General features: G+C 31.6%; 2 protein-coding genes across 4 annotated transcripts in view; both read right to left on the bottom strand.

Annotated features, from left to right (window-relative positions):
• LOC140045196 (procollagen-lysine,2-oxoglutarate 5-dioxygenase 1-like) overlaps positions 1 to 14,017 on the bottom strand; it is a 76,216-nt gene that overhangs the window by 41,267 nt on the left and 20,932 nt on the right. For all 3 annotated transcript variants that reach the window (XM_072090004.1, XM_072090003.1, XM_072090005.1), the window contains 2 exons: positions 5,492 to 5,560; positions 4,659 to 4,763 (listed from right to left, as the gene is read on the bottom strand). In XM_072090004.1, the coding sequence (XP_071946105.1) occupies positions 4,659 to 4,763; positions 5,492 to 5,560 (174 nt within the window). The remainder of the gene's footprint in view (positions 1 to 4,658; positions 4,764 to 5,491; positions 5,561 to 14,017) is intronic.
• Positions 1,211 to 3,338, bottom strand: LOC140045199 (uncharacterized). Its single transcript, XM_072090007.1, has 2 exons — positions 3,277 to 3,338; positions 1,211 to 2,337 (listed from the first exon to the last, which is right to left on the bottom strand). The coding sequence occupies exons 1-2, from the start codon at positions 3,285 to 3,287 to the stop codon at positions 1,608 to 1,610; spliced, it is 741 nt and encodes a 246-aa protein (XP_071946108.1). The 5' UTR covers positions 3,288 to 3,338; the 3' UTR covers positions 1,211 to 1,607.

Raw genomic sequence — 14,017 nt, forward strand, 5'->3', positions numbered from 1 at the left:
ATACCATAGACATTATAGTGTAAAATATTAATATTCACTATAATCCTCTATGATACATTATACTTCATAGTCACATAAATACTGATGTACGTCGGAAGGCTATATACTTTATGCATGCTGCCTGACTGCCAGTGATCTAAACAATTATAGGTACGCAGTTGTCTGGCGGTGTCCTTTGTACGAATCGTTCGTGCGCCAGCTCGCTATGAGACGCGTCAATATCATGTTACATGCAGGGACCAAACATTTATTTTTCAGGTTAAAATCGGCAATTCATTTGCAGCTTTTAGAAATTTACAGACACGTATCACTAGTTGACGCTCATACAGAGAAGAAGGTTCACGAACAAGCTTACGAATTTTTCAATTTACAAACAACTTTTTGTACTGTGGGGCACGTATTTGGAGGATTTTTGGAGATGAGGGCGAGGTATTGGGCATGTCGGGGATGGGGGTTCGCAGTTGGTTAAGGGGGGTTCGCTGTAAAGGGGGGGTTCGCCCGAACCATAAAAATCCCCCCTGGCTACGGGCCTGTAATATCAGACCTTCTTAAGTTACCATCTATTAAGATTTGTTTGTACATTAAGGATCATACACATATCCTTAAGCTTTGTCTACACTATCAAACTAGTTTGAAGTGCAATGTGTGATATGCCCAAATAAGGCTGGTAGTGATTTGACATCATCATGTCCATATATGGGCATATCATATTATTTTGTCACAAAAAGTAAACAAGGCTTTAGTATGATTTCAAATGTATCCTGTGGAGGTACGTAGTCAAACAAGGACTAAGAAAGGACAAATTCCAGCAGGAGGGACTAAAGAAAGAACAAAGTCCAGTTGGAGGGACTAAGAAAGGTCAATTTCAGTTTGGACCAGCATTGATGTTGGCACCACACTGATCGCGGTTATCCATGCCGGATGTGCGACACGATTTTAGTTGTGTTTACTCTCCATTTTTAAACATGTTCAACTAAACTCTGCTTCTTTTCCGACATATTTTGCACAGGTCAATTGAGGTCAGTATCTTGGAGAGCTTATGTTGATGAGTTGCTTTCAGATCCGTGGTGACATAAGTCAACCATTATTGATGTATGCATTTACAAACATGATAAAAGAAGGCGTACTATACAGTAAATAAACAACACACACAGTTATTATTGCTTCATGTTCAATCAATTTAAATAATGTATTTTAATTACCTATAATATTTTAACAATGTACTTTTTTTCTATGTATGCATTTTAACTGTATGTATACTTAGTATGTGTTTTAAATACGTATTAATTTTCTATGTATTTCAGCTATTCTATCAGTACTTATTTGCATATTATTTATTCACCAAAAACATGTTTTGAAAATTAGTATATTGCTTTTGAAGTTCAAAATATTTGTTTAGTATACTTTTGTTCTTCATCATAAAATTTAACAACAATGTAAAAAAAACATTATATCTTGATATTCTATTTATATCGTCTTCATGTTACTTCATGTTGCATAAAGCAAGAAACCTGAGAATGAGCAGGATCCAGGCCAAAGGTAGTAATTGTTTGCGGTGGAAAAAGCTGGCTGAGTCCATACTTCATCACCTACTACAAGATCAAGTATCACCATTGTGCTTGCAGAACCATAAGTTCTACTATCTGTTGTAACCTCCCCTCCCTTATGGTTGCTTGAACATGGCCATTTTGCATTAGGTATGTCATAAAACCATTAGGCTGCGTAGTTTTATATGATGTTACATGAAATACATAAACACCTGGAATTGCACAGACAAACTTTCCTGTGCTTATATTGTAATGATTTCCTATATTTGTAGTCATCGAGTTATACTTTATAGGGGCAACATCAGGATGAATCGAACCCTCATATGATTTAGCAAAAGTTGCTGTAAAGGCAGACCTAAGCTGACTAGCAAAAGCTTGTTCACCTTTTTCTCCCTTTCTTCCAATTGCTCCAGGTCGCCCAGTTAATCCTTGAGGTCCTACTTCACCTGGTAGCCCACTGAGGCCTTGAGGTCCTTTTGGTCCTAATTTACCAGGAATCCCATCTAATCCATTCCTTACATTATCTCCTTGTTCTCCTTTCATTCCTTGTTCTCCTTTCATTCCTTGTTCTCCTTTCATTCCTTGTTCTCCTATCATTCCTTGTACTCCTTTCATTCCATTTTCTCCATTCACTCCTTGTAATCCTGGAATGCCTGGACTCCCATTATGTCCTGGAATACCAGGAACCCCAGATGCACAACAGCTGTTACAACCTTCAGAACCAGTTTGTGATGATTTTATGACACAAATAAGAAAAAGTTGTAAAAAAATTGTAAAAAACATTTTCAATCTGAAATCAAATAAATGTTAAGACTTATTGTGTGATACAGATACAGACAGACAATAACAGAGCCTAGTGTTGATTACCGATTATTAAAGATTTAAACTTTATGTGTCTAGAAGAGAGGATAACAGCTGCTGGTTATTTTGGTCCATGTATATTATATAAATTAGTTATACAAAGATGCAACTAGTAACTTGATTCTGAAGATTAAAAAATAAACAATTCTAACCTAAAGATTGGTCCTCACTTAGATGCAAAACATGGACGTAAGCCCCTGTAAGTAACATGGACATAAGCCCCTGTAAGTAACATGGACGTAAGCCCCTGTAAGTAACATGGACGTAATTGCCCCTGTAAGTAACATGGACGTAAGCCCCTGTAAGTAACATGGACGTAAGCCCCTGTAAGTAACATGGACGTAAGCCCCTGTAAGTAACATGGACGTAAGCCCCTGTAAGTAACATGAACGTAAGCCCCTGTAAGTAACATGGACGTAAGCCCCTGTAAGTAACATGGACGTAAGCCCCTGTAAGTAACATGGACGTAAGCCCCTGTAAGTAACATGGACGTAAGCCCCTGTAAGTAACATGGATGTAAGCCCCTGTAAGTAACATGGACGTAAGCCCCTGTAAGTAACATGGACGTAAGCCCCTGTAAGTAACATGGACGTAAGCCCCTGTAAGTAACATGGACGTAAGCCCCTGTAAGTAACATGGACGTAAGCCCCTGTAAGTAATTTGACCAACCACAACACAATGGATCATCCAAACTGACACTTTTCATCAGTCAACACACTTGCATTGTGCCTACATCGTTATTTGACGTCCAAGTGAGAACCAAACTTATACACTACAGTGACTATACAACTTAAACTAAAATATACACACATTAAACTTAATGCCAGTAATCTTTTAACAATACAACTGAGTGTACAAATGTACTTACCCTCTTAACATAATGATTTTCTTTTAATATCTTGTACCAGCAATTAATAACTTGATGTTTCTCTTGCATTAGTAAAGACAAGACAAGTTTCACATGCGTATTTAAGCATTTTTTCACATCCTAACAGCGTTGTTCAATGTTCTTATGGTCATAATAGATTTCCTCATTTTTCCCGTTCTATATTCAGTTGTTGACGTACAGCCAAACAAACATATGCCATATTATCCGGTATATCATATGGTTCCCACGATTTTCTTACTTGTTAAAGGTTTTTTCTTAAATTTTTCGAGGACATTTTAGTAACAAACAAGTACTAAATCCTCAACAACCTTTTTATAAAGACAATATAGCTTTTCATGTCACGATAACAATGGAATGTTTTTGTTTTAACCATCTAGTAGTATACTGATAATTGATACGCCATCTGAACTTTAATACCTAATGATTTCCGCCGTTTCCGTTCTTTTATAGCACATTCATTCATCTTTTTAATTTTGTATATAGCCACTCATAACCATGACTCTACTCAAAGGCTGATCCAAGATTTTGAAATAAAGGGGCCCCAGACACTAAGTATTTGAGACCCCCCTCCCCACCTATAGTGAGGCCTACTGTGAATTTAGTTAAATGGTCAGAAAAGGAATTCTCTCACATTCATGATAAATGGAAATTGAACAACCTCTTTTATTTCTCCTTATGGGCAAACGAATTGATTCAAACTACATTAAGTTCAAAGTTCAAAAACCTTTATCTTAATTAATACGCCTTGTTACTGTTAGTTTCTTACTTGTTAGATGTTTACTTAGAACTTTGCAAGTACTTTAACCTTTGACACAATTGCTACTGTTATTGAAAAATGTCAATGTGTCCCAAAAGAATAGGTTATATTTAACCTTAATTCCAAGTTCACTATTGGTGTGAAGTTTTGTGTTTTTCACAGGGAGTTGGTTACAACTCCCTGGTGTGAACATGTCTCTATTGATGAGTGGATTTTGGCTATTGACTTACATCAAACGTGGTCTGTGAAATGGACAAGTGTACGTGGCCAGATTCAGACTCTTGCTTGTGAAGGAGGGTATAGAAAAGGACCAACATTTCACATCAAAAACACACAGAGATCCTGAGAAATGCCAACATGAGTATAAAGACTTTTAACTAACTGGCATTACAGTTACAAGCTAAAAAGGTCATTAACCTTTTTGTATAAGTTTTGTTTTACACACCATAATCCACAAAGGACAAAAACAATTATTACAATATTTTACTCACGTTTACAAATTCCAATTCCATTTAAAGGAACATAACTTATTCCTTATCTGATGTAACAAAAATTGTATTCAAGTTTATGACTACCTCATACTATATAAGAAAGGTCACTTTACCTTGTTATCCCCATTGGACCATTCTCCAAATGCGTTTAACTCCTCGATCATCTGTTTCGCATACAGATCTGAAACCAACGGGAACCTATAAACATCGGGGCATGGCTAGAATAAAAATTAGAAGAGAAAATATTTACACCTACAGTAAATCTGAAAGTTTTCTAAATAAAACTCTTTTATTAAACTATACTTTTTAAGCTAACCTTCAACCATCTTAAAGGCTTCGGGTATAGTATCCCAGAATGACTTTTAAATCTATCAAATTTTATTGATTTTTGGAGAATTATTACATTTAAAAAAAATTATTTATTTTAATCTTATATAGTATTTTTATTAGAAAAATATTTAGGTTTACAATAATAGTTTTTGAAGAAAACAAAATATATAATGGAGTATGCCAAAATTCTGCTGCAGTAATTGCAGTAACTACCTATTTCTTAGCAAGTTTTTTTATTTGAAAATATTTTTTTCTGCAGTAAATGACATTAAAAAAACTAAAAGCATACAGTATGTTACCATAAACAAATATATACTGCAGTAACTGCAGTGGAACGCCCAAAAATTCAAATACAAAATTCAGACATTTTCTATACAAATATCCAATGAACAATTAATTAAAAGATGTTACACACAGGATGTCATTCATTAAAGAAAGTATCACTTTACATTCATAAATGTAGTGTAGTTTTTTCATGCTGGCAAAATCTTACACAGAAGCCAGAGTTATCACACTTTACTTAGCAATTAACTTAAAATTTAATAACTTTGCTTAAAGATTTATAAATCTAAAACAAAACTCAAAGCATTGTAGTAAAGAAAAATATATAATTTACCGATTCAATGTCAGTTTTTTCGTTCAATGTATCCCAATAATCCGGTCGTAAATACAAACGTTCCCAATCCTATAAAGAAAAAGAACAGTTTTCATGACTAATCAATATTAATCAATAATCAATTATAATCTATATCAATCAATATTTAGTAAAATCAATATTAATCATCAATGATATAATCAATATAAATCAATACTCAATATAATTAGTAATAATCAATATTAATCAATACTCAATATAATTAGTAATAATCAATATTAATCAATACTCAATATAATTAATAATAATCAAATTATTCAATACTTATTTAATTAGTCATAATCAATATTAATCAATACTCAATATAATTAGTAATAATCAATATTAATCAATACTCAATATTAATCAAAATCAAACAATATTAATCAATAATCAGTATAACCCGTAATGACCGATATTGAATTTGTTTTCAGGGAAATTAGGTACTGTGCTGGGCTAGCATGAAAGGCATGATTGTCTAAATTTCTCCATAATATCATTACAGTACTATCATTCTTTCATTTCTGGTGTACTTTTTTAACAACAACGTGTATTGGCGGATTCAACATTTCGCATACATTAACTTTTCACAAACTATTTAAACAAAGACATGTATACAGAAATAATTGAACTCACATAAAAACTAAATCAAGTTTTATCAAATTGTACAACATGGTTTATAGATATTTTGTTGATGCAATGAAATGAAATTAAATCAATTTTCATAAATTATTGGGATTGTTTAATTGAATGTTTCTTATGATAACAATAAGAAACGGCTTTAACAGTACAAATATTACTAATAAATAATAGTATTGGGTGGTATCATTTAAAGATGATTTTTTCATTTCATTTTCCTTTCAACAAGACACAAATTTAATCATCTTAACAATCAGGGTCTTGGTTCAAATCATGTCTGAGGTCGGAATATTTTGACTCGATTGATACTTATTGGGAAAGTTAGTAAATTGTCTATGCTTCTTGTCAATGTGCCAATAAATAAATAAATAATATCAATCTGGGAATATAAGGAGACACCTTTGGGATCAAAACAAGTATTTTGACTCGATTGACACTTATTGGGAAAGTTAATAAATTGTCTATGCTACTTGTCAATGTGCCAATAAATAAATAAATAAATATCAATCTGGGAATATAAGGAGACACCTTGGGATCAAAAAAAGTGTCCCCTTAATAGGGATGTCACCTGAAGTGTTAAAACTTGTATTTCCTGTCATTTGGTCTACGAGAAAGTGTCCTCTTAATAGAGTTGTCCCAAGGGAGGAGTTCTACTGTATAGGTGCAACATGTCATATAATGTATTTTTATTTAGCACATGATTCGTTAGAAAACATCAATAAGAATTGTTTAGCGACATTATTGTTTGCTCATTCATATAATAGTTAGTTTAAATGTTTCATTACATTGATATTTTTAGTTGTAACACGTTTTAATGTCATTTTTAATAATATATTAAATTTGTTTTTCTTGTTCTTTTTTATGTAAATCAAATGTATATTTTATGGCGATTCTTTATTAGTGTTTTTCTTTATACACTGTTAACAAAGCAGTATAATACTGTCCCATAGTATTCTTTAAAATGTTGTACACAGGCCCCATGGGACTATAATCGGACATATACAGGTATTGATGAATTTGCTGTGATGAATTACAAGTAATATCAACATAATTACACGAAAAATGAAAAAAAACTATTTCTACAAAAATTGTCATACATTATTTTTTAAAAGGAAAGTTTAAAAAAAGACTTTCGTTTTCATCATTCCCTAGAGTCCATCATTCAAAGTTTGCACCCGGTCAATTAATAGGTCACGCTGAAAAACTTACAGACAACCAGACAATGAAAGATAATACACATTATTTGAGAGAAAACTAAACAGGAGAATTATCTTAAGAGGGGAAAAGTTGAGCATGGGAAACTCAATAGAATTTCTTCTGTTTTTTTAATTTAATAATGTTTTTTGGGGTTACTTCTTTAGTCAAAGACTGTTCTCACAGAGGGCCCAGGTATGATCAGTGGCTGACAGTGACTGTGTACTAGTCCATCGGGGTAACCCCCTACTGTACTCATCTCTTTAAAGTGCACATGAACTAAATGTGTACACTAGACCTACGGTTTATGGTCCTTATTCGAGAACACTTGTTCTACCACCAGAACCATGGAGCATGTGAGCCACGAACCCTGATGTTATGGCTATGTGATTACGGTTCCACTGTCTTAACTGCTTGGCCACGCACTAAATTTGGCCTTTTGCCTAGTTAGGTTATATGCATGATATGCATATAACCTCTTGATTCTGTCAAAATCTTTATTTATTTATTTATTTATTTATTTATTTATTCTTTCCTTAGCACTATTTTGTCCGTGCATTATCTTGGCATCAGTTTAATCTAGCTAAGTCAAGTTTTCAGAGTATATTCCTCATGGCCAGGAATCGATGTGGTTATATTTTCACGATGCGTAATCAAAAATTACGCGGTCTACGCGCGATTTTACGAAATCACGTTTGTAATCATATCTTCACAAGCATGAATCACAATTAAACAAAATTTGGTACTCATAAATTTCAGGTCATATTTCATCATATGGCAATAAAATTACGTGCGTAGCGCATATAACGCTTGCGTACGCGCGCTTAAAATGTTCAAAATTGTCAAAATTTATTTTCGATGAAATTAGAGTACGTTTCAGGCAATTTTAAGCGTTTAAAAAATTGCCATGAGTGCGCAGATTTTTGCACGCGCACTGCGCGTTAAACGTTAATCCGCACTCTTTTTGCCCGATTTCTGTTTTACAATCTTTCTTTAATAATATCATCATATTTGATTCAGGTTTCAACTCGAAATTGCGTTATACGAGCACGTCAAAAGTGACTGGCTACGCACGTATAAGTTAACAAAATGGTGAAAATATGCTAAATTTTAAAATTAATATATATCGTCAGAATGCAGGGGAACACCTATTTTTTATTTCATTTTCTTGAAGTGTATGTATCATATGTATGATTTATTATCAAATAAAGAGAACAAAAGTTGATTAAGTCATCATTAATTGCATATTAAATTAAAAAAAAATAATTTCGACAATCAAACAAATTATGAAATTTTCTTAGGCCAAAATAACAAACTTAACATTAACTTTCTTCCTTCAAAAATCCATATATTAAAGTTAAAAGTATGTAGTTTGACAGTGCATCATTTGTATACATTTTAAAAATGTCATCATAGTAAAAAATTATAATTCATTTCGGTATGTAATAATCTATTTGCATCAAAGTGGTTACTTCATAGTAAATACACGGAGGAATTTTTCTACAACTATTAGTCAGTTGTGTACGGCTCGGTGGTCTGTGCTCGTGTCTATGGCATTAAAGGTACCGAGATCGAGTCTCACCTTTACAAAATAAGATTTTTTTTTATTATCCGTATTGTTTGTTCAAATTTATTTCTTAGTGTATAGATTATACACATGATTTATAATGAAATCTAGATAAAAATTAACTTATGTCTTTATTATTATGTAACAACAAATGTGGTTTATGACATTATACGCATATGGATCTTTGATCGGATTGTGTTACCGGCTATGGTGTTCGCGTTAGCAAGGTCCTATCATATATTATAAATAATTAAAGATTCTGAGAAAATCAATCAATCAATATATCTTTTAAAAATCAATTATCTTTATTTAAATCAATGCATATAACCTATAATTCGTCATAGTGACGAATTAAATCTAGTTCTAATTTTTTTCTGTTTAATTATTGTTTCAATAGTAGGCCTACACACTGTTCGGTATACCACCTTTATTTTGTTCTTTGCAGAAAAACATAACCCAATCAAATTACAGGAAATCTATACAACATCCAAGCAAGCCAATCAAATTGAGTGGTTCACTGGAGCCATTGGCAACAGGTTATGTGTTTTCAGGAAATTGTGAACAATTAAGGGCGGATCCTAGATTTCTGAAGCACTGTCTAGTACAGTAAACTGTATTCAAAGACATAATAAATATTTAGCCACCTTATTTAGCCTTCCACTATGCATACTGTAGCTATAACTAATGATACATTCTTCCCACTTATCAACCCAATTAGGGTATTGCTAAGCCCCGCAAATAGGAAACCCCATTGAACCAACATAAAAGATATTAAATCATGTAGTATACGACTACCTTGTTGTTACATTTTTCTTAAAGATGTACCGTAGTGTCCCCGAAAAAACATAAAAAACAAGATAATAAATCAGACTTTAAATAGGCCATTTTGCAATTTATTTACTTCTGTAAAAAAAAACAAAAACTAAAAATTATTTCACTCATAAAAAGACAAAAGTACCATATATACCGTATAATATCATAACTATATTGCAGACGTGGAAAACAAAAATGACAAATTTAGGTCAACAGATAGAAAGTTACCGCACATCTTAAAATGACATGAGTGAAAAGTATCCTCACAAGAAATTAAACATTACAAAATGACATTTATTTTTGTCTCAATGTGATGATATAGTAATTGCCTAGAGAATATGTCGTGAACATTATCTGGATGCTCTTTTCAAATTTATATATAAATAAAATAAGTTTTAATTATTTTTTTAAATACATTCAAAATGTATTACAAATTTAATTTATATACATAACATTTACAAATGTACTCATAGGTTAAGTTAGGAAATTGCTTATTTTATATTTTTGAAAAAGGTATTATTGCCTGTTGAATCCATTTAATAAGCCGTTTTAAGAATTAAAAAATTATAACGTTAGCAGACAGTTTAGTTTATAAATCCAAAGACAAATTACTGAAAAATTCTGTGGGTTAAGGATGGAGAAACAAATAATTTAGATAATTGTAGCGCATACAATTAGCAGTTGCCTAATTATTCTAAATATTGCCTCATTCATGAATTAATTTACAGCAATGGCAAATCTAATACCCTGTACTAAATAGTAATACCTATTAATAATAATAAGCTTATAAGCACATAAAGCCTCTATGCCCTTCACATAAAAATTACAGTAATCCATGAAATAAATAAATAATAAAAAGAGCTAGCTTTACTTCATTGTACTGTGTTACACTGCTACTACTTTATTGTACTGTAAATACTGTATTGTACTGTAATACTGTACTGTACTGTAATACTGTACTGTACTGTAATACTGTACTGTACTGTAATACTGTACTGTAATACTGTACTGTACTGTAAAACTGTACTGTACTGTAATACTGTACTGTACTGTAATACTGTACTGTAATACTGTACTGTACTGTAATACTCTACTGTACTGTAATACTGTACTGTACTGTAATACTGTACTGTACTGTAATACTGTACTGTACTGTAATACTGTACTGTAATACTGTACTGTACTGTAAAACTGTACTGTAATACTGTACTGTACTGTAATACTGTACTGTAATACTGTACTGTACTGTAATACTGTACTGTACTGTAATACTGTACTGTACTGTAATACTGTACTGTAATACTGTACTGTACTGTAATACTGTACTGTAATACTGTACTGAACTGTAATACTGTACTGTACTGTAATACTGTACTGTACTACTGTACTGTAATACTGTACTGTAATACTGTACTGTACTGTAATACTGTACTGTACTGTAATATACTGTACTGTACTGTAATACTGTACTGTAATACTGTACTGTAATACTCTACTGTAATACTGTCCTGAATTGTAATGTAGTTTACTGTACTGGTAACTAAAATTGGTAGTAACTACAACAACTGAACCAAAAAACTGAATTGTAAACTGCACTGTGCTACTATTGTATTGTACAGTACTAAACTGTATACTGGTCGATAAAAATGGTGGTTCTATCTTCACTGTTTAACATTAAAACAACTATTTAAAAGAACTACCTATAACAAAGAACTCTCACAGGCCAACCAAGTGGTTGAAATTATATGCAAATTAGATGAAATAATCAACAAAAGTTATTTAAGCATTAATAAATGAATAGTTACTGTACTGCTACTCACTGCAGTTAGGTACAAGTTGCACATGCATAAGGTAAAATGAAAGTTTGATGCGATGGCCTAGTTTGGAACTATAAGTTTCTTAGGATTATCCTTAATTTTAAATATTGAAAAAGAGATATTATTTATATCTGCACATGTCTCACAGTGGTACTTAAGTTTGTATTAGCAGGGAAGAGCGAAATTGCAGGGAAGAGTGAAATTTCACTCTTCCCAGGTATTAGCATATATGATTAAGTTGATTAAATAATTAAATGTTTTCAACAAGATAGTTTTCTTTATAAAAAAAATGATAATCATCATACAGGATTTTGGCTACAGCCCAATTCAATATAAAATTATCTAGGTCATAAATGTCCTAGGTCGTAGGTTACCAGCCCAGGTAACACCTCTGTGCTCAACAACCTTTAGCCTTTATTTAAGATACTGGAATCGTGTGTAAATCTTGTGTTTAGCTTTATAGTGGTATGCAGGGAAAACAAAATGGAATTGGGGCTAGTAGAATTTATAGGTAACTAGCCCAGATGTTACAGAAAAAAACTTTGGGTAACCTAATAAACCATACATATAAGACTCTCGGGAAACAATCTTGGACAAAAGTAAAATTTGGTTTACAAAAGTAATTATTGGTATTCCAACTTATAAACCTTGTCGACAAGTTGCAATGCCTAACTATAATACAAAAACATGAACAATAAAGTTTTTAAAAAATTTGAAATAGTTTTAATACGGTTTAACCATGTTTTTTCTTGACAAAAAACATTTAAATTCATCCAAAAACTCATTGACTTCCAGTCAATTTGACTTTGATTCACAATCCAATTTTTGGTCAAAGTGAATAACTATTATGGTGACATTCAAATGGCATATTTTTTCAGGGGGACAACAACTTTAATATTCTGAAGAGACATGGGAAAAGGTGTAGAACAGTATTTTTTATAATTAATTAGAACAGAATTTTTTGTTAAATCTAAAAAATAAGCTAAATCATTTCCATGAAGAACAAAAACACAAAATTAGGTCAAAAACTTCACAGATAAACACAGTTTTAAATCACCTTCAAACAATTAAGATTCTATCTCACAAACGTACGCAGTCAAAGATTAGAGCGCCACTCACAATGTGGTTACTGGTGACTAATGTAGAGTGCTAGTAGTAGTTTTATCTTAATCCTTTAAACCTAACATTTCTAATAAATGTCATTTTGGAAATGAAGAGGTAGATACGCAGGATTAAGCAATTTACAAGGCAAACTTTAATCGTCTTTGTATGATCTTCCTAAAACTCTGTCTTACACTATCAAACTAGTTTAACAAAACAAGGTGTGATCTGCCAAAATATGATAGTGATATGCCCAAATATTATAGTGATAAATGGCATCATCATGTCCATACATATGGGCACATCATATATTTTGTCACAATATTTTGATAGTGTAGACAGAGCTTAAGGGATAAATGTCACAATTGTTTTACTGCAGTTACTGCAGTACTGTATTACATTTTGTTTATTTTTTAAAAGCTATTAATCATAGCAGCCTTTTATTTGCATTGATTGTCATTGAAAATCATGTTATTGTGCAGCAGGAACTTGTAGTTACTGCAGTAACTGCAACAGATTAATTTTGACATGATTCTAGAATGTTCACCAGAAAGGTGTTCTTCCACAAGGCCATATACCATTTTAAAAACCAAAAGAAAATATATAAAACTAAAAGAAAATGTTTTAAAATATGATTTGAGTTATTTAGTAAATATGGATGATTATTGCACAAATATATGAAACAAATAAACATTAATAAAATTAAACCTAATCAATCTAATTTTTGGTGGAATTAAAAAATGAAATTAAAAAATATTATGTGATAATAATAATAATAATAACCACTACAGTAGTAATGACTATAATTTTTATGTGTTTAAATTTTAAATGTAAATATGTATAATTATGTTATTATGATGTAGTATATGTTTAAGCAGATATTAGCCCTTGATGGCATTTGCAGCAATAAAGAAATTGAATTGAATTGAATTGATCTTAAAATGGCCAACAAAAAAATATTACCAAACAATATATTGAATTGTAAAATTCATTTTGTAAATTTCAATATTTTTCACTCTATATTTAACAAAACATTAAATAAAGAAAGCGAGATTTATAGAAGTTTTCCGGGTCCGTTACTAATTAGTGATATCAACGTAAACTAACTGGAACAAATTAGAAACGACAGGAATTAACGGCATATCTGAATATTTATCTTGGACTTACTACTTTGAATTATAATAGTACTTTCTGTTTCGTAGTTCACTATTCTTAATTGAAAGTTTTTAAAGAACAATTTACTAAATGTCAGGACAGGATGAAATAAAAAAAAGTTTGTTGATATTAGTTTATTCATATCACACTTTTCTTATCATTACAATCAACGCAATAATTCAATAACCATCTTCATTAATATAGGGGCAAAATAATTGTTAA

This window comes from Antedon mediterranea, chromosome 3, assembly GCF_964355755.1.
Source record: "Antedon mediterranea chromosome 3, ecAntMedi1.1, whole genome shotgun sequence".
Classification (NCBI taxonomy): Eukaryota; Metazoa; Echinodermata; class Crinoidea; order Comatulida; family Antedonidae; genus Antedon; species Antedon mediterranea.